The 21,867-nt window shown below is 41.9% G+C and overlaps 1 protein-coding gene across 2 annotated transcripts in view; it reads left to right on the plus strand.

Moving 5' to 3' along the window:
* Positions 1 to 106: 106 nt before the first annotated feature.
* RSPRY1 (ring finger and SPRY domain containing 1) overlaps positions 107 to 21,867 on the plus strand; it is a 37,638-nt gene continuing 15,877 nt past the window's right edge. The window contains exons 1-7 of one of the 2 annotated variants that reach the window (XM_090260478.1): positions 107 to 240; positions 12,050 to 12,554; positions 16,622 to 16,674; positions 17,560 to 17,672; positions 18,739 to 18,865; positions 19,655 to 19,713; positions 21,595 to 21,661. In XM_090260478.1, coding sequence (XP_090116604.1) covers positions 12,205 to 12,554; positions 16,622 to 16,674; positions 17,560 to 17,672; positions 18,739 to 18,865; positions 19,655 to 19,713; positions 21,595 to 21,661 — 769 coding nt within the window. In that variant the 5' untranslated portion in view covers positions 107 to 240; positions 12,050 to 12,204. Of the gene's footprint in view, positions 241 to 359; positions 579 to 12,049; positions 12,555 to 16,621; positions 16,675 to 17,559; positions 17,673 to 18,738; positions 18,866 to 19,654; positions 19,714 to 21,594; positions 21,662 to 21,867 lie in introns of those variants that run through there. The other variant, XM_090260479.1, reaches the window with a different exon arrangement.

A 21,867-nucleotide genomic window follows, 5' to 3' on the forward strand; every position in this document is an offset into this window, starting at 1 on the left:
ACCACGTGATAACAGCCCGGAAAGAGGATTGGTCGTCAGAGAGAGCGATTGCCACCGAGGAAGGGGCGTTTCCTAGGGGACTGTAGGAGGGCCGGGGCGGTACGAAGCGGGGGTGGGCCCAGCGCGTAATGGCAGCGCCGTGGCCTCGCGTCCATCTTTACCGCTCTCTCGGACCTGTCACAAAGGAGTCGCGCCGCCGCTGCCTCCCCCTCTCTCGAGTGGATCCGGGAGCTGGAGAAAGTCAGTGCCGCAGCCCAGCCGCCGCGCTCCGGGAGGCCCCTGGGGACGGGGAGGGAGGAGGAAAGTCCGAGGGCAGAGGACGTCGGTGAGGGAGGGGACAGTCCCCCGAGTCTGCGGCGGGGAACCTGACTGGTGTCGGGGGAGGCTCCGGGAAGGGGCCCGGGATGCGTGGCGTTGGGCAGAGCCTGGGAAACAGCCCGGAGGTTCTTCATGGAGGCCCGCGCTGAAGGCGCCTAAAGAGGTTCCTGCAAGAGGGTGTTCTCTCTTTCGGGGGTCCGTGACGGGAGGAGGTTCTCCGGGGTTGCCCTTCTGAGAAGGCCGCGGCGAAAGGGGCCCAGGTGAGAGGCAGGTAGCTCCCGGGGGGCTCCTGCTATTTAGGAGTGCCGCGGCGGTGTCCGGGGCGGAAGGGGTAGACGGGAGGATGCTTTGGGGGAGGGTTTCCTTTTGTGGAGTTGGAGGTTTAGGGGGCACGGGTGGGGAAGCAGACATTCCCCCGGGAGACGCAGAAATGCCTCGGAGTGGCGAGGTGCCTCGGAGAGGGGGGACGGGAGTTGGGAGCCGGAGCTAGCGGACTCCCGTACTCCGGAGGCCCGGTGTGGAACACGGTTAAGGGCCTCGCGGGGAGGGGACGGCTGGGCGGTTCCGGGGAGAAGAGAACTCCATCCACAGGAAAGCCCCGGGGAGGAATAGTGAGAGGGGAGCCGGAATGGCAGGACCGTTCTCCCTGGAGACCGCCCCGCTGTTGGACACAGACTTCAGCTGCTCCGGGGCTTCGCGCAGGTCCGCTCGGGGAAGTCCGTCCCCCCCGTACTCCCTGCGGGCCTCTCGATCAGGCTTTCGCCCCGGCCGGCTGCCTCAGTTTCCCTGTCTTCGGGGAGGGAACTCCAGGCGGAGACGGTCCGCTGAGACGGCAGTTCTGTCCTGTCCGAGTGAGGCTGATCTCCGAGGGTTGAACTTGGAACTTTCAAGGGCTGAGAGTGCCTGTTTGTGACCGAGTCGAGTCCGGCAGTTGTCCCGGCACCTCGCCTGCCATCTACTTGTCCCTAGACAAGTGACCTAAGCAACGCAGGTCTCCTGGAAAAGGACGAGTGTGGAAAGTGCTCTACAAACTACACTCTGTGTGCTTTCTACCTCCAGGCTGCTGCTGAGGCTTGAACGTGAAGGCGCTCTGCACACCGTCCACCAGTATGTAGACGAGATGGGGATCAGCGTCCACGCGGGGATTGATCGCGTTTGGGGGGCGGGGAGCCGTATGAGACAGAGCGCTTCAAGGGTCACAGCGGTTTAGGTCCGTGTATGATCTAAACCCATGGGGTTCAAGCCCTGCTGAGATGGGGGTGGAGGGATTTCCAGTGTGTGCGCGCAGAGGTTTAATTTTACGTTGAAATTCTGCTGGGCTGGCGGGAGGTATAGCCCTATCATATGATCCTTTCGGTCAGAAAGTTGTTCCCTGACCGCTGAGATTTTCCTCCAGGTCGTTCATCTCAGTGATGTAAAACTAGGTAGCGAGGATCGGTCTTCCTCCCTGAGCTGTGATTTTGTAAATGAGACCTCCTTTCTTCTCCGCGAACATGACTCCTGTAGGAGTCCCCAACTGTCCATAGCAGTCGCTTCTGAATCCCTCTTCCACGGTGGTTTTCTTCATTTCTCACCGTTTGTGGGGTTTGCGTTTCCTGGGACGATATCTTGCTTTGTCGCTTCCTCTGTGAGATTATAAGGATCCTTGTGTCCAGATGCGACGGTTTTCTGGTGTCTGGTTAGTGGCATTCGTGAGAGCCAGTTTTCCGAAAGTTAGGTAGTTTATGATTTTGAAGTTTTTTGTTTTTGTGTTTTTTGTTTTTTATGAACAAAAAGCTGATTTGACTTTCCTGTTTTTCTCATCTTACATTTCATGGGTCCTTTGGAGGAAATCACTGTGGTGGTTTTGTGAGCTTTCTGATTTCCTAGGACATGTGTTGTTCTGACCGACTGCTTAATGTCTTTCTGTGACCTGCTTTTTGCTGCTTTCGCAAACCCTTCATTATTTCTGTACTCCATGATTATTTTTAAATTATTGATTATAGCAAGTGTTCCAGCATGTGCTGTGTGGACTTTTTGTGCTTTGTCAGCAAAATAACTTTTCCCTTAGGAAATTGGCTAAGAATCAAGGGGAAGTAAAAACTTAACATTTTCCCTATTCTGTAGTGAATAGGGGAAAACAGCAACTCCGAAGTATAACTGGCAGGAGAATAACAACAACAACAGCAAGTCGTGTGCTCCTGAAGTGCATTCACAGCCATTTGTTTCACCTGCGGAGCTCAATTTAGTCTGTCAAGGATTGCCGGTACTTCCCGATAATGAAGTAATTCGTTACAATGATATGAGACGTCACTTTGCATCCTTTAAAATACAACTCTCTTCTTTACTCTAATTGCTATATGTTTGAGAAATTATCAGGAATTCTTGAGGATGGTAATAACTATCGCACTGCTTTAAACTGGGGGTTTTCTGTTTTGTGGTGGGATCCCTGTAAGGCAGGATGCGCCGGGCCGCAGGGTTGTCGGGCAGTGGGACCCTTTCAAAAGTGTTACTTACTTGGGGGTAGTAAACGATCCATTTAGCGTCTTTCAAATATTTGACATTTTCAAGGCATTTACCGTTGAATTTGGATAGTTTTCTTTTTCCTGGTATTCAAATTAGGAAACTGAAAAACAGAATAGCCAGGAAGTAGTAAATGCCAACACTTGAGCCACAGCCTGGAGGAGGAGATGTACAACTTTCAGAAGTGTAAAAGCAAGAATATTTTCCTTTTGGTTTATCTGTTCAGTAAGTCAGCTTTTGAAATGGTTTTCTTGCCAGTCTTTATGATTAGAGAAAAGTACATATGTGTTATTTTACTCTGTGTCCGTTCCTAAAGGGAATGCTTGCTGGTTAAATATGTAAAAGCATATTTAACTGTAGATAACGGTGTGATATATACAAGGCTAAATGAGGTAAAGTTAAATCTTCTAAATAGTGGTGGGCTCTTAGAGAATATTCCCCTTTCTCCCTTTCTGAGCTTTTGGAAACTAAAATGCATTTAAGATAGAAAAGAATTGATGCTCTCCTTAAGCTTGTTAAGGAATGAACCCTGCTCCTACCTTTTATATTGCTTGAAATTATGGTTTCCAGGCATAATTTCAGGGTCCTATACACATCAAATAGAAGGTTTGCGACCCCTTACTTGGCCAGTTTATTATTATCTCATAGTTTAGTGTTTCAGTGTTAGCTTTTCTTACCCCTTCTGCCCTCTGAAGAATTCCGTTTCCTCCTCTGGGCTTCCTTGATGCCCTGATTCCCGACACCTGCCTCCTATCCCGCCCCGCCTTGGGGGAGGTGCAGCTCCTTTTTGTCATCCTTGTTGCTTCATCGTTCTTCATACTGACATATGCCTACGGGCTACTGATTCATAACCTACCAAGGGAATTATTAAGGGTTACTAAAACGTGGTATTCATAAGCCAAAAGGAGCACATCAGAGTTTATTGTAGTCTAACACTTTCTCCCGGGAAGTCAGCCCTGAGAAACTTGGCGCCAGTGCAAAGCTTCTTAGTGTCATTTCATTGCAGAACCGGGGCTCCTGCAGTCATGGGGAAGGGTGCTCATTCTCCACCGTGCTTCCTCTTGTGGTTTCTGGTGGCTTTGTTTTTCATTACAATTACTTTTAGCTTCTTTATCAGTTTAACGTATGAGCTTTTGGTTAACCTTTCACTGCGGTCAGGATATTTGTACCAAAATATTTTGGCTTATAATTTAAGATATGAGTATGTTGCAGTGAAAATATAAATCCTCCATACCTCTTTTGTTAATGCTGATATATGGTACTTGCTTGTACAGAAATACGTGACCTTACTAAGTTCCTTTTCCACTGGGAAAACGGTGGAATGGGAGGCCTCCTCCTATGGCGTGGACAGCACTTGATCCGTGGGCTTGTCTGGCGTGTATTACGTCATGCGTAGGGCACTCAGTGTGTTGTCTGTTGCTGCCCTCATCTCTTTCTCTTTTCCTTTCTTTATTGAATTTATTGGGGTGACTGGTTAATAAAATTATCTAGATCTCAAGGGTACAACTCAATTATACAATACGTCATTTGTATTACATAATTGTATTGTGTGCTCACCACCCCAGGTCAAGTCTCCTTCCGTCACCATTTGCAAGGACCTTTTTTTCACCTTTGCTCAGTGCCTGAAATATAAGCATTGGATTCTGTTTATTGAATGATGTTGTCTCAGTTTTTCAAAGTGATAAATAGTTTGGAAGCACTCTTTTTACAGATTTTTGAATACATTCACTTAAGCAGTCATTAAATGCCTTTTAAGTTCTGGGTATCCAATTGAGTGTTTTCAGACACCATTTTAAGTAGATCTCATTAAGGGAGGTGTCGCTATTCATGTTGTTTATACATTTTGTTTACTTCTCTTAATACTAAAGAGTTTTCTATAATAGAAAAATTTGTATCCTTCAGATTTATGAATCATGTGTTTAAATAACACATCTGCATGATTTCCTATTATTTTGTCTCCTGGGGTGAAAGTCCCAAATAGTATAGAGTATTATATTTGTTTTTCTCCTTTGTACGGCAGCCATCATTAACACTTACCTCAGTTCTTCCATAGTATTTCCTGTTTGGGTCCAAGGCAAATTTTTCCATCTTTGAGACCAGGCAGGGATTATTTACTTCTCTGTTTTTTGTTTTTTGTTTTTAAACTATTATTTGCTTCTGGGAATTCCTTACTCCCTAACTTTATTTTTTAATACTTTTTTTTTGAATGCTGAAAGGATTCCTCTTTCTCCTTCTGCACCGTTTTAGGTCATACTATATTCTCTAAGTAATGCTGCCGTAAGTCTCACCGGACCACAGACACCACTGCTACAGGGTTAAGAAGCCCTTAACATTTTAGAGGAAGCTTTTCCAGATGCTCCTTTCCTAACAGTTCAACCAGAAAATTTTCTATTTCCCCCTCAAAGATGTACTTTCTTACACCACGTTTGGTGCATACTGCAGTATCAGAATCACCCAGTGCTTCTCCCAGACAACTTAAAGGTAACAACTCAGGAGGTAATAGTACCCTGTATGACTTAAACCTCACATGGCCAGTGTCAGTGCAGATAGATAATTTTGGACACACGGGTGACATGTAAAAATATCAGCTGTCTTGGCGGAAAAGTAAAGTTCCAACCAAATATTCCACAATACCCCCACCCCCCAAAGCCAGATGGCTTCTATTTCAACTGGCAAGTGTACTCGTGGTATATAATACACTTTTTCTTATCTGTTTATTATACTACCAAATAATCTCATTGACTTCCAAGTTTTTCCCATTTAAACACAATCTTCAGTAAGAAAATTATGGTCTTTAGGGTGTCTTGCACTATATTTTAAAAGCAAATATATTTCTGAACAAGGTTTTCCGTCTTGATAGGGTTTGAGTTACACAGGTGTATGCATTTAACAAAATTCTGCACATGTACGCATAACACTTGTGCATTTCATTATAAGGGAGGGGGAACCCCCCAAAAAACTGGAATTGTCTTCTGGAGGGCAGGCCGTTACAGTACAGGCTTCCCCTGCTAGGTGAGTGCCCTAGGAACCCATCTGGATCACTGTACATCCTCCCTATTCACCCAGTCTCACCCTGAGAGACATTTTTTTTTGTTTGTTTCCCCGGATGAAAAAGTCCTCAAAGGGAAATGTTTTGCCGACATGGAAGAGGTGAACCAAAAAAACGGCAGAAGCACTAAAAGGCATTAAAATCAACAAGTTCAAAACCTGTTTAGAGCAGTAGAAAAAAGAAATCTCGTTAGGTGTATTGCATCAAATGGAGAGTACTTTGAAGGTGGCTGAAGTTTAAACATGTAAGAATAAATGCACATTTTTAAATAAATTCTGGGGGAGTGTTGGGTCCCCCCTCATATGTAAATCTAATTTCTAAAAAATATATTGAACCCTGACCAGTGTGGCTCAGTAGGTTGAGCATTAGCTCACAGAGTGAAAGGTCATCGGTTCTATTCCCAGTCAGGGCATATGCCTGGGTTGTGGGTTTCGTTTCTGGTTGGGGCATGTAGGAGAGGCAGCTGACCAATGTTTCTCTCCCTCTCTCCCTCCCTTCCTCTCTCTCTAAAAAATGAATAAATAGAGTCTTTAAAAATATATATTGAAGTTCAGTTAGTAATATGTATACTGGATTATTTAGAGGGAAGTATACTGATGTCTGCAATTTACTTTGAAATGCATCAAAAAAATTAGATGGATTGATGATGGGTAGAGATGGATAGATATATGATAAAGCAAGTATTACTATGATACGTAATAATAAAAATATGTTACTGCTATAATGTTAATGGTAGAATCCAGGTGGTGGGTATGTAGGTGTTCACTCTAAAATTCAGTTTTGCTGTGTGTGCGTGAAATTTTTCATAATAAAATGGGGGTGTGGTAGTAAACATGAGGCAAGGAATTTTCACTTATAATACTGTCTTAGGAAAAATATCATTACCATTTTTAGTGCATTATATATTGTTACTTTTCTTGCTGTACATTTAGCCTTGAGGGGTGAGAAGTGAGGACTGGAAACGCTGCTGCATCCTGTAACAGGATTTGAGAACGACAAGGTGAAGATGGCAGCAATGGTAATTTCGTGACCAAAGATTGTTTTTTCTTCCTCTGGTCATTCTTCTAGCCAGTCTCTCATTTCTTGGCAGCATGATCCTGAAGTCTCACTTTCAGGGGAAAGAAAGTGTTCTTAATGTCACTGAGCCGTATTATGACTGAAGGCAAGCAAATATTTGAAGAAGTGAATAATTGGTTCCTGGACAGTTTGTTAGAGAGGCTTAGGCTTGGCCAGGTGTCTCTTGTGGTGAGTCGCTTAGGATGGCAGAGGTCTGTGTTTCGAGTACCAGACCCCATTGCTTTAACACAACACTTACTGAGAGAATGAGTTTGCTTTGTTCCCTCTCAGGGCAGCTTTGAAGAATATATAAAATATAAAAATATAATAAGCCATAAATGATATAGAAATGGAAGAAATAGTCTTTATTTTTTAAAAAGGAATCAAAATTAATATTACCACTCTTCGGAGAAATGGATTCACAAAGGAAATATTTTATTATAATTATGGCCTTGCAGAAAAATGGCTGTGAACAGTATAATGATTTAAAAAGCATTCCCATTTAGGTGGTGAGAAGTCTTTCTACCAAGCATTGGCATGGGTGGTATCATTACCATTAATATAGTCGATAATTGCCACATCGCTTTATGGTTGCCATAGCAGCAGATTTAATTGTTATGTTTAAATTTTTTAGCTAGCTTAAGGTCTTTGGTCTCAAAATTAACTTGACAGACCATCTAATTAATGCTAAGTAAGTTCAGGGGAAGTGTGTAGGTTTTACAGGTTTATGTGATCTCTAGTAGTCTCACACATTTTCTCTTCCATTCAGTCTGTCAACCCTTGGATGACATTACCCAAGGGCAGGGCACCATCTAGGTTTGTTATGATGCTTCATAAGGTAGATCTGGTGAGAAATATAGGGAGTATTTTGTTTGTTGTGTTGATATGCACTGTAGTAACCACTAATGGGTGTAACTAAGTTCTAGTGCCTGTTCTGGCTGACCATTCCAAAGATAGTTGCAATTCATTTTCCTGGAAAGGAAGATTAACTCTTTCGACCCCAGAAGAATCCCCTGTAAGTGTTGCGGTTTGTCCGGCATTCAGTCAGTAGTAGGTGCTGCCGACTGTCTCAGGTCCTTTATAGGTTCTATATAGCAGAGTGACTTCCAGACCTGGCCCCCATAAGAATCACCTGGGGAGCTTTTGAGAAAACACTTGCTTGGGCCACATCCAAGAAAATCTGGTTCTGGCTATTTGGAGTGGAACCAGGAATTTGCGTTTTAAGAAGTAAGCGATTCTAATGCACATCACCTGTAGGATGATTACGCTACAATCCCTCCCAAGGTTCTGAAAGTTTAGATAAGATGATTTCGGTACAGGAGGTAGATGAGTTCTAAAAAATGTAAGTTGTTTAGTTATCTCTTAAGTCCTGTCTTATTGCAGAGTCCCCACCTCCCAGATTATTTTGTCACCTCTGATTAGCTAGGTGCTCATTTTACAGTAACACCTTGCATTTTGGGTGCCAGTTTAAGTATTGGGCACTGTGCCATGTGTTTTACAAGCACTATTTCATGTAACCCTCACAGTATACTGTGAGGTGTAAGAACAACTACTGTCTCCCTGCTTTAAAGTGTCTGTCGTCAGGGTAATTAAAACCGAGGCTGTAAATACTGCAGGGCTGGCCCTGTGCCCAGTCTTTCTGACTACAAAGCCCCTCCCCTGTGCTATAGGCGGCCTCTGGCATCCTGTACAAGGTCTGTACCCCGAGTGTTACTGTCTGAAAACAATGTGCCTTGGAAAGCAGGCCACAGAATGCTTTTGGAATGAGATAAAACAAAGCTATCTGAAGTGTAATTGTTTAACTTCATTACCCGGTCTTTTGCCTGAAGAATTCACGATTTGTTCTCAGAAAAGTATCAGGAGTGGCAACCATTTCCAGGTGCCAAATGAATCTGAAAGATCATACACTGTTTATTTACGTACCCTGCCTTTGGCTGTAAGCCTCAAAAATAACTCTGTATGCTCATTTCAGAAATTTCAAAAAGCTAACAGCTCTTATTTTTTCTTTCTATGTTCTGTAGTATTGTCTTTGAAATGTCTCACCGCTTTTCCCACTTAATTAAGCTCTTCTTTACACCTGGTCTTTATAGGAGTCCTCAAGAAAGAAAGTCTTTGTTTTTAAAATATTTGAAAACTTTTTTTTAACTCAATTTCCTTCTCTGACAAATTATGTAGTTGACATCATTTTCTGGGTCATTTAAGGAAAATGAGTTGGAAGAAATTGATTTGAGCTATGCTTGAGTTCAAGTTGGAAATGGGGGGGAAACACTTAATTTTTGTCTCCCAAATTTAGTCAGATTTTTTAAATGCTTGAATGTATGTATTGGATACCTTCCATTTTCTTTGAAACTATTCTAAATGGAAATCTGCATAGATTAACTCTATATTCGGTTTATATACGCCTTGGCAAAACTTTTTTGGAAAGAATAAAGTTTTAAAATTTGAGATCCAACGAACTTTAACTTTCTGCTCTCCTCACAAGCACTCCCAGCATTATTCTGAATAGCTTTCCAAGTGTTGACGTTAAACTGTGACTTTTGTTTTCTGGGCCTTAATTTCACCTTGGCACCCTCAGACCACTGCCAGTGGTCTCCCTCCGTCAAGCTCATCTTCTCCAGTTTAACGTGTCTGGTTGGATTGAATCTCCTGTTTTCATGCCATGCCCATCCCGACCTCCGTGTTGACTATGCAAAGGCTCCGGAGGTTTAAAGAAGCCAGTGGAATTCCCTTCTGCTCTGGGAACGGGGATGCCACAGAGCAGTTTGGGGGGAGGCGGCGCTTCCCCAGGAGGTGAAGCATTCCCCGCTAGTGTTCCCTTGTGCGCAGTTCTGGCCCACCCCCTTCTGCCGTCCCCAAAGGATTGTGTGGCTTAGCCGCAGATTTGTACAGCATGGTGGTTAAGGAACACTGAGAATCCAGAGTGAGCATTTCTTCCCAGCCTCAAATGGGACGAGGTAATTATACAGTGTACTGGTTTAGACACATGTATCGTTAATGGAGAAAAGCAAATCACAGAACAATAGTTACGGCATTGTCCTCATTAAGTTAAAAAAATTATAAGGACATAACAATAGGTGTGGAAATAAACACATGAAGCTTTCAAAGGGGGTTATTACCTCTGGGAAAGGAATGGGTTAGGAAGAAAGTATTTCAGACCTGAGCAGGAAAGAGGCTTTCATTGTTCTGTAGATGCAGGCAGCATTTAGGTCTCAAAATGACTGTGTATTCATTACTTAAAAAAATTAGTGTATAAAAATTTTAAATATAATACCTTAGGATATTAAGGAAGTGCTCTAGTGGCCTATCAGCTAGGCTACTGCCGAGCGGCAGACCTGCCCGCAAAGCTTGGATTCTTTACCTCCTGTCATCTGAATGGCTCCTGCCCTGCCTTCTCCGGCCTTTCTGTGAGAAGGGCCAGTGCTCCACTTCTTGAGTGTTGCCTTTTGTGCTCTCTCTCAGAAACCACCATAATTTATAAGATCAGTAGAAATTTATACCAGGGACCCTTTAAAAGTCTTTCAGATTTCCGTTTCCTGTCCTTCTAAGTATTGAAATCTCTTGGTTATCTGCCTTCTGAAGGGAATCGTATACCCTGGTTCCTGCAGTCAAGGGAATGGTATTACTTCAACTCTTGGCTGGGTTAGAATGTGTTCTCTTTTAAAAAGCTATTCCCAGCCACGTCCTTCCATCATGCTCCTACCTGTATTTCAGTCACATCCGTTTAAATACAACCTCCAAATTTTGAAGGCAGCCTGGCTGTTTGGGGGGAACCCAGAACGTCTGTGGTATTATTTATACTTTGCTCAGCCGTTGCCGTTCGGTTGTCAGAGGGAAGTATTGTCTGTCTGCTGCCTCTCCTCTCTCCTCCCACCCTGTCTTAGCCCATCCTATCCCATCCCTACTCAGTCCCACCCCATCTCTCTCTTTTTCATCAGTCGCCCCATGACCGATCATTAAACTGGGCAAATATTTAGAAGAATTTGCTGCAAATCTGTCTAAAATAGTGAAAGTAATTTTCCTCTTGCTTCTAATCCCACCAAATTATGCATTTAAGTTATATCCATTCCTGAGCCATTGCTCAGTATCAGAGAATTCAGTTGTAAATAGCCAAGTGCTGAGTAGAAACTATACACTAGTCTCTTCTGTGTGTCCCTCTGCGTTCTTATGGGTCCTGGTTTCCAGGTCTGGGCATGGTTTTTCGCTTGTTGCCTCCAGCCCCATGTCAGTCTCCTGCTTCTGCATCTTTACTTCTTCCTAAACTTGGCCAGATTTCTCAGCTACATGAAGAGCTGGTTCTGTCCTTAGGTTTTTTGATGATAAACATACTGTGTGGGATGAGAATGGCCATCTACGAATCTTTGGAGGACAGGGGCTGTGCCTTATCCTCCCAGTGCTGGCGGAGTGCCTGACACGCACTGCTTGGTCAGTGTTTTCAATGATAACTGATGCATCCTTATTCTTTACTTCGTAGCAGATAATGTTGTATGACAAACTGATAATTGTGAAAATGTAACCTTGTGATAAATATTTGCCTAATCCCGAAGAGACTCTTGTTTAGATAACAGAACAACTTTGTAACTACTTGTATGATTTCTGTAAATTCTCAAAAGAGCCTCAAGGGGAAACCTCTGCAGTGTGGGTAATTTAAGTGGAACACTCTATCCTTTTATTCTTCTTGATATCAAACAGGTGCTATCAAAATTGTCATTTTTTTAAACAAACCTGTGTAATTAGATAGTTCACTTGAAACACTGAATTTCTCATACATGTAAATTAAGAAAGAAGACACTTCTTTTATCTACGAAAGGAGCCCTTGAACGCCTGCCCACATTCTCCTATTGTACCGATAGTTCTGTGTAGATAGAACTATGCATATGGTTTTTTAAAAATCAATGGCAATTCTTGTGGTTTACAAGGATATGGTTTAACAATCAACTTTATAATATAATTATAAAAAGGACTTATAGATTGTTAATTCTCTTATGGAAACATAAAAATAACCATCGATTCTTCACTGTAATCCTGCCATCTATAAAATCAAACTAGGGAAGTTTGAGTAATTGAATAGCCAGGAACGTTTGATTCATTTTCTTCTTGTTTTGTTTTGTTTTTTTCCCCTTTTAGAACCGTTACTGGATGACCAGGATTCCCTGTAATTGATAATGTTGGAGATCAGCTCTGCAACTTTCTTCAACATTCAGTTGTTAAAAACAAATAGGATGCAAGTGTCTCAACTCCGGATTATGAAAACAGTACCTGGAAAACTGAAAACTTTTTAAATGATTGTGTTTGGTTGGGCCGTGTTCTTAGCAAGCAGAAGCCTTGGCCAGGGTCTGCTGTTGACTCTTGAGGAACACATAGTCCACTTCCTGGGGACTAGAGGTGCCGCTGCTACCATGGGGAATTCCTGTATCTGCCGAGATGACAGTGGGGCAGAAGATAGTGTTGACAACCAGCAGCAACAGGCCGAGAACAGTGCAGTGCCCACTGCTGACGTAAGGAACCAGCCCCGGGACCCTGTTCGGCCACCAAGGAGGGGCCGAGGACCACATGAGCCAAGGAGGAAGAAACAAAATGTAGACGGACTGGTGCTGGACACACTGGCAGTCATACGAACTCTTGTAGATAAGTAAGTATCTGATTCACGGTCACCTGCTGTGTCATAAAAGGTGTCCTGCCAGGAACCGTAACTTTTGGACTCCTTCGGGTCCTGGCATGTGTTCGCCAAGCCTTGTGCTCATAGGGCAAGGGAGAATATTTTATTTCTCTGATGGCAGAGTATATTTTACGGGTTGATGTTTTTACTTGCTAACATCTACTCCTGTCTGGAAATTCTATACATTTCTGTATCAGAAAATGCTAATTAAATTGATAGTCTTTCTTAGGCCATATAGTAAGTAAGGGGTGAGTTTGTATTGCAGGCTCCGGTAGGAAATGGTTTCTTGAAGATTCCCTCCTAGCTTGCTCGCCTGTCCACTCCACTGACCAGAGCTTCAAGATGAGTTGTTTTACCAAGAGCATGGCTTCATCTTCATGCAGCTTCTGAGGGTTTTTTTCCTCCTGATAGAACACAGATCAAGGAGAGTTTTCATTCTCCTCCCTTTTTTATCTCCCTGTTTGGCCCTCTAGATCCACTTGAGAAATGTGTAAATTGAAACTGCAGGACACACCTGAGCCTGTTTTGTTTTTTTCCTCTGCTTTGTCTGACGCTTACATTCAAAATCCCAGATTGAATAACAGTGAAATTAAAGGATATTGTTCAAACTGAAAAACGATATTTTAACTTAATCATACAGTTCAGTTAGTGAGGAGCAAAAGCTTTTGGGCCATGATGGACCAAGGTTCAAATTGTGACCCAGCCCCTTAACTAGCTGCATGACACTGGGTAACTGCTTCTCTAAGGCTCAGGTTCCTCATCTTTAAAAATCGGAATGATAACTTTTTTACAGGGATTATCATGAGATAGTGGTAATGGTTTTTATAAGTTATATGTGGATTCTTTTTGCTTCAGGCTATGCTAGTAAATTTAAGTATCTTAAATAGTTGCTATCACGTTTTTAGAATGTGATGTTGTTTAGTTAGCACAGAGTATACCTGTGCATGTTAGTCTAAGGGTTTTTATTCCCCTGATAGGAATACATTTGTTTTGTACATTTTTCCATCTGCTGTAGAACATGCTGGAGGAAAGTGGTTTTTACAGATATTCTTCATAACCAGTTGAGAAATGCCTAACTAAGTTTATTAAAACCAGCTTATGAAGTAGACCTGTTTTTTTTAATTAACTTAATGTAATCTTACTATGTTTGTAGGAAATAACTGTTGAACAAATCTGTGTCATTTACATCCCCCAAACTCAGGCGAGGGACTAGAAGCTGTCATATAAAATTCCTTCATGGTGAAATTGGAAAAGTACCATAAAATTGTAGTGAAAAGTTGTCCTTCCCAAATAAGGAAATAAACCAAAAGCAATGCTATTTGGCCCATTGGAAAAACAGATAGAGAACAGACTTTGCCATGTGTTTTAAAAAGTGATTCAGAGAGCGTGGGGGCAAGCTAGGAGCGTTATTTCCAAGCTTCAGGAAAATATTACACATTACAAGTGAGCTTGTTGGTAAAGCACAGAATTCTCTTACATGAGGCAAGTGGTGTACATTTGGATAATAGGGTAACTTCTGTCTTGAACCTGTTGTACTGAATTATAGTTAATAACCCTTTGGGGAATGGAAAATGAAGCCGCCGAAGAGCAAATGTGAAGTGCCTTCTTGGAGAATGTAATGGCCAAACAGGGCTCAGACAGTCTCTAAGCAGAGACACGTAGCTTGTTTTTTAGAAACTACTAAAGGAGAAGAATTTCATAAGCTATAAAGTTTATAAGGCTTTTAAAACTAGACATGAAGGCTAGACGGGCTTAATAAGAATATACCTACAGGGATGTGTGCAGTTATGAAATGATCTGTACATATTTGTTCTCCTTGTTCCTGAGGAAAGGGTGGCATTGATCCGAAAGGAGAGCCCAGTCTCTAATATCATAGTGAGAGAGTTGCTATAGGAGATACACTTATTTTGGAATCATTTTGAAGTTCTGTTATTTGCATGTTTTCGGTAGTGACTTTATCCTCATGTTGTTTATGGTGTTAATGTTAGTCTCATGTGATTTAGAACTTTAATTTGCAGGCTCCTCTTGATGGAAGTTTCTTTCCTCACTTGTGTGTATGTGTTCTCTCTGTCTCTCTGTCGTTCATGTTTTCTCGCTCTCTCTTCCTGTCTGATCTGCCACTTTTGTTGTCTCCATCGGGGTCCCAGGGTCCTTCAATCTATGGCTGAAATTGAACCTGATGGTTCTGAGTCCCCTATCTCCCCATAACAAGCCCAGATCTTGCTGCATGGCTTTCTCTGCTTGCTTTTTTTTTCTCACTAGAAACTTGCGTCTTTATACCAGTTATAGCTCAGATTATTGTTCGTAATTTTTCAACTCCTTTTACCGAGAGGGGGACTGTGTCCCAGCTTCACTTAGTCGGTCTGCTTCATCCCTTGCGCAGGTGCTGATTTGGTCCCCAGTACCCACCCTGCAGGCAGGCCTAGAGCTCCTGGTCAGCTATCTGGTTCCTGACCCAGAGCCCAGTAGTCCTATGGCTTTAGCGCGTGCCTCCCCGCAGAAATTTCTACTCCATTTCTGTTCCGCAAAGAACTTTATCTTGTTTTTGTGTGTGTAGGGATATACATGTTCTTTAAATACACCCGTATAGAATTGAGGTGTTTATATTCCTTATTGGTGCTAACCCTGTCATATTTGTATTGGTTTTCCCTCTTTCCTAATTGCATTATCCTCCGTACCAGCTACCTCCAAGTATCAGGGGGTAACCATTCTCTGAACTTACGTTGTGTTTTTCAAGTCTGCCTGCCATATGTTTGTTTATGTCCAGGAAGTGTATCTGTAGTGTTTTTTGTGCTATTTAAAAAATGTACATAACTGATTGTTATATAAATCTCTTTTTAACTTGCCTCAACATTATGTTTGAGAACTAGATTACTGTATGTGAAGCCACAGCTGCTCTGACTGCTACAGTGTACTACTCTGTGTGCCTGAAGGTGCTGTGTTTTGTTATCCTCTAATCTGGTGACGGTCACTTAGGTTACTTCCAAATTTGTGTTCCTCCAAATAGCACTGCAGCAAATAGCCTCCTGTGCATCTACTACCTGTGTCATGGTTCCTCTAGAATAGTGGGGCATATGCATATTTAATTTGATTATTGCCAGATTGCTCTCCAGAAATGTTTATCCATCAGTTATATTGCTTAATTCTTTTAAATAAGAATTTTCCCTTATTATGAAGACACAGGATGTGAATAACCAGTACCTAAGGAATACCTGAAATGAATTTAGTAATGCCCATGTCACAAGGTTATTCTGAGGATTAAATAATTAAAGACAATAGTTTTTATGGTTTTTATCATAATAAAACAGAGAGCCATAATATGTAAACAAATAAGTGGTGGATGTATTCCTTCAGTAATTAAATTTATCATTGTTTGATGGAAAATATTTCTTTCATTATTGAAGCTTTCCTAAAGCACTTAAGGCTCCCAGGATCCCAGTCTGAAAATCCATTGAATTAAGGTACATTAATGCCTCTTTAGAATATTAAAGAGCTCCTCAGTTAATTTTGGATTTTTTTCTTCTGACACTATTTTTTGAAGCTTAAGCATATAGTGGTATCTTCCCAGGAGAACACTTAAGAACGGAGCTGTTTGTGTAGGCTCTCGCTTCCATAGTGCTCAGCTGAGATTGTTATCTCCCTGCCCGGCATTTCTTTGAGGTCAGCATGAGGAAGATGATGTTGACCCCCCTGGCTTGTTGCAGTTGGCATTGGGCCTCTAGAGATAAAGCTGAAAGTAGGCTCTGGTCTCTAATTGTAGTCTCTGCTTTTACTTCAGGCCACCTGGTGGTCCTTTTGTGTGCCCTTCTGCCGTTTTATTTGTGGGCCATCACAGACAGTGAGGGACCATAGGAATGAGCACACGTGGTGTGCATTTGTCCTTGCAGATTACAGCCCTGGTGGTCTCTTCCCTCTCCTTCTCCACATTCCTCTGTGTTCGTTTCTTATTTCTCTTTCTACCCTCACACAGTGTAAACTTTTATTTGGAATTGTCATTTCTTATTTCTTCAAGTTTGATGTCTTCAATGTTTGTTTTTCAGTGATCAGGAACCTCCTTATTCAATGATTACATTGCACGAAATGGCAGAAACAGGTATTTTTTTAAGTTCTATTAATATTTTATTTATTTACTTTTGGAGAGAGGGAAAGGGAGGGAGAAAGAGAAATATTCACATAGCTTGGTTGCCTCTTGCACATCCCCAGCTGGGGTCCTGGCCCACAACCCAGGCCTCTGCCCTAACTGGGAATCAAATTGGCGACCTTTTGGTTTGCAGGCTGGCTCTCAATCCACTGAGCCATGCCAGCCAAAGTTAAAGTTTTGGTTCTTTTTAAATACTTTCTAATAAATTAATGATCATGAAGAAATGTGACCACTTTTTTAAAAAATAAAAGATTCCAAAAATACTAAAATCACATGACAAAGAAAAAAAAATCCTTTAGTGTATGGAAACTTCCTATACAAGGAATAGGAAATGTATATTGCATCCTGAATTTGTAGCTGCACCTCTCAGTAATGTTTTATCTCCCTGAAATTACTGCCAGAAAAGTTTTTTGGCATTGACAGATCTTGTACCATAACTTTCCTAGAATAGGAAGGATACTTTTTTGTCTTTCAATTTCCTAAGTGTAATTCTAAAAATAGAGCCAATTGCTTCATGATCCTTAATTTTCTCAATTACTCTTATGTCATAACCAAAAACTATTTTAATCATATTTTGAGAACCCAGCACCATAGCTTGAATTTTCTCCAAATAAAAATGCCCAGACATCACTGGACTCCTGTAAATTCAGGTGCTTTGACTCTACCACGATTACTAGCAATTGTTGACTGTGTCCCTGCCAGTCATTAGCTGCTTAAACGTTACAGGATGAAGGCCACCAGCATTTCTAGTTTAATGTGAAGTCATCTTAGAAGTTATATATTTTCACATGTTAAAAAGAGTAGCTCCATCGTATAATCTTCTTGATTTGCTCTTAGATGAAGGATGGTTGGACGTTGTCCAGTCTTTAATTAGAGTTATTCCATTGGAAGATCCACTGGGACCAGCTGTGATAACATTGTTACTAGATGAATGTCCGTTGCCCACTAAAGTAAGTTGATACTTAACTTTTCTTGAAATTGTGATCTGTGCTTAAACACAGGATGAATGACCACAAAGAACAGAGGCCATATTGCATTTCCTCTTTACACATTTGGGGTGTGTTTTATTCAATATTAATTTCATTATGTAAACTTGGTTTTTATTACTAAAGAAGTACGTACTACATCCTCCTAGCAATAGCTTACTGTAAAGCGTTAGTTTAAAATTTAAAAAATGTTAAAAATGGAAGCATTTATATATAGAATACAGCCTTTGTTTGGAAACTAGAGGAGAGTATTCAGTTGCTGAGCTAATTTTCTTATCTTTAAACAACTTCTTCATAATAAAAATGTTTACACATTTTCTATTAAGAAGAAAACTGTTATACTGAAAGCACCTTTGAGTCTTACTCAAACATTAAAGATTGTATAATCTTGGTTATCCCTTACATAGAACAGAAGTATCAAACTTTCATTGCTTTAGTTCACATGTTCTATGGAAGCCTTTTGTAAAAATTTTGGATTCTGGTATCTTTATTTGTTTAAGCCTCAGACATTAAGGCGCAGCATGGAAAAACAGTATGGACAGAAGGGAAAAGTCTTTGGCAAGTCACTGATGAATTAACTGTTGCCTAGGCTTATAAGAGGTTTGTTTATGTTATAATTTGCCTCAAAACCACTGGTGAAATTTGTTCTTACTTGGTAAAAAAAATTTTTTTTTAAGTAACTTTTTACTTCATCATCACTAGGCCCTACTATTCTAAATTATAGGGGCATTTGGGTAGATTTATCCACCCAAATGATTTTAAGGTTTCATGATTCAAGAATATATGGCATGTGTTTGGTAAAACTGGTACATTTTGAATAAAATGGAATTTAGCAATTTATGTGAGACAACTTTCAGGTTAATCAAATAATATTTCCCATCAATAATGGTATGATTGGGTGCATTTTATCATTTTTGTATGCTTATTCTGAGTTAACGCCTGATTATAGCTTTTGTCTGCGAGAATTACCTTGGGGAAAAGACCTAAGTAGTGTATTTATCAAATCCACTTGTTTTATTTTTGTTTTTAGGATGCACTCCAGAAATTGACAGAAATCCTCAATTTAAATGGAGAAGTGGCTTGCCAGGACTCAGCTCATCCTGCCAAACACAGGAACACATCTGCTGTCCTAGGCTGCTTGGCCGAGAAACTAGCAGGTAACTCTGGGAAGCTCCACCGAGGAAGATTTAAGTTGTTTGATATTAAGGGAAAGATTGCATTGCAGGTCTAATCAGACCCACTGTACCAGGAAGAAGTGTCCCCCTCCAGCCCCACAAAAAATTGAGGGACAGGGATAACTGGAAAAAAATTACTCAAAGACCACAGAGGAAAATGTAATCTAATTAAGCTTTGAGGATTTTCAGAGGGAAATTTAAAAGAAAATGTTTTACTTATCTGTTTTAAAATTAAGAATAGGAGAAAAGGCTGAACTTAGTATAACAAAGATTATATATCTATGTATGTAACATACATATGTACCCACATGTTATAAAGTTTAGGTAATGGAGACAAAAGGTGGGGGGAAGAGGAAAAGGAGTTTTAAATTAGAGCAGTTACTGAGAGAGAAGCAGCTATTTAACTTGTTTATGAATAGAACCCATTTTAGAAAAGTTAACGTTAAAGTGCAGGTGAATAGCTCCGCTAGTTATGTCATGTATGGTGGAAGGAACAATGGATTAGAAATCAGAACACATGGGTGCTGGTTCATATTCTGCCGTGTGCTCCCCAAGTGCCCTGAAGGAAGTCACTTCACTCGAGGGCTCCGTGGCTCAACTGTGAAATGGGAGCAGTACTAGTTCCTTCCTCAGAGCAGGAAGCTTGAATAAGATAATGTGCAGGAGAGTATGTTGTAAGCATTCTACCAAAACAATTTTATTGTTATTAGTTACTGATTAAAAATAATCTGGCACATTTAATTATATCCAGTGTTTGTTGTATTTGTTTAGGTCCTGCAAGTATAGGTTTACTTAGCCCAGGAATACTGGAATATTTGCTACAGTGTCTGGTAAGTGAGACATCCGAGCTAGTTATTCTTGGTTATTTAGAATTGTGCATTTTTCTAAAATTGCCAGCTTAGCCATTGGCACAGTGAATGGAATCAGTTATAAATTTTATTTGCAGGTGTTCCCTGAGTGTTTATTCCCTTCTATGTTAGAAAAAAAAAAAAATGAGGGTGGAATGGGAATTTATTACAAGCAACAACAGCTGGGTTGGTCTGGTTTTAAATTTAGTTATAGAGTAGCAGCTGTGATTGACTCTTTCATGTGTGTCCCTAGAGTCTGCCAAATGGTAGTAGGGGCCTCCCCAGTGGAAGCAAAATTCCATGGCATTCCAAGCCAGAAAGTCATCAGGTCAGGTTCCTAGTATATATAAATCTCTGTTCCTTCTTCCCTCCCCCATCACTGCTGCTGTTAAACCGTTGTTGTTGAGGGTCGAGTGTATTGTCGATGAAGCCTGTGGTTTGCCGTGGCTCTGCCGTCAGACCTCACACTGCTGGACCGCGGTCTTTACTGGTCTGTGTTTTTTAAAGTTATTTCTGCAGGCCTGGTGAGCACTGGCCTTCTTCAGAATCTGAAAGACCTTATTTTTCAGTACCTATGTGATATGTACTTGAAGCACGTAGCACTATTAGGGAAATCACTCCGGGGATACAGAAGTAGCGTAACAGCCCTTTGCCCTGAAGAAGTGTTCTGGTTAGCTGAGGGAATAAAACTACTCAGACAAGACAATGACCTTTCATCTTATGACAGTTGTAATCAAGGGCAAAATCGCTTCCTTGAGACCAAGTGCTGCAAGGGTCCTGAGAAGCCACTGGGAGGGGGGAGGTATGGGCCGTGAGAGCCGGGAGAGTCATGGGCGACCGACTTCCCTGATGGAGGTGGGACCTCAGCTGGGTCACCCCATACGGGCAGGATTTGTGCCCACAGGAAGAAGAAAGGGGGTGTCTGGGCTGAGGGCACATCACTGGCAGAAGCCTACAGAGAAACATGACCATGTTCCTGGCATATTACAGAGAATTGTCTGCGCAGAAGATATTGTTCGGAGGCACGAGCACATAGACTGGTTGCCAGAAGGGGAGGGCCTAGGGCCTGAAAGCCAGGCAGCGGGATTGTGAGTGCAGATGGCAGGAAGCTGGGTGCGGAACAGGCCTTGCAGAGGGGAGGAGGGAGGTCACCTGAGCTTTGCAGAACCTAGTCGGGCACCAGGGAGGTGAGTGGAACCAGCTGATGGCCCAGAGCTCCTCCGCAGGCTCCTCACGTGGCTGTGGGAAAGGTGGCTGTGACGTGTGGTGCCAAGCAGGTAGACCTTTCTTTAAATGTAAGCACCTGTGACGTGACCTTCAGTGTGACTATTAGAGCTCGCCTGCTGTGCTCTCCCACCTGCCGTCAGCAATGTGGGGTTCCTTTCGGAGAACAGGTGGAAAACTAAGCCGCTAGTCGTTAATTTCATCATTATTTTAGAAGGTGGCTATGATGAATTGTTCCTTTTAGGGTGCCGAATAAAGTCATTTTTTACTGTGATTCTAGGTTTCTGGTTGGCTTGCTTAAATGAAAGTCAGCATTATTTTATTTAATAAAGCCCTAATATAAATGTTACTAAGTAAAATAACAGTGCGTTTAACAAGATACCTTTGAAGTTTCTGTATCTTAACTGAACCCAGTAAACTCAAGAACATAACATAAGACTTGAAGAGACTCTTACCTTGGTTCTTCATTACTAACAATATCAGCAAATGGACAATCGAGGACTTGAATGAGTAAGCCCTTTCCGACCGCTCCGACTAAAGTCTAGTGCGTATTGGGTAAGAGCAGGAAGCTGATAAGCTGCCGCCTCTGCAGGGAATGATGCTTTTGTTTTTTGTTTTCTACCTTTTGTTGTCTTTCAGAAGTTACAGTCCCACCCCACAGTCATGCTTTTTGCACTTATCGCCCTGGAAAAGTTTGCACAGACAAGTAGGTATAGTGACTTCTTGCACTAATGCTCTCATGTGTCGGTTGTTAAAAATCCTATTTTTCTTAGTCACTGGATGAGTTCACGCTTGGAGCCCCGCCAGACACGCGCACAGTCTGTTCTTGTCTGTGTAGACGCCTCAAGGCCAGTGAGCTGTAACAGGGGCAAAGGCAAGGGCTTCCCCACCGAAGACTCAAAGCTCGGTAAC

This window comes from Furipterus horrens, unplaced genomic scaffold (genome assembly GCF_987537825.1).
Source record: "Furipterus horrens unplaced genomic scaffold, mFurHor1.1.pri manual_scaffold_13, whole genome shotgun sequence".
Classification (NCBI taxonomy): domain Eukaryota; kingdom Metazoa; phylum Chordata; class Mammalia; order Chiroptera; family Furipteridae; genus Furipterus; species Furipterus horrens.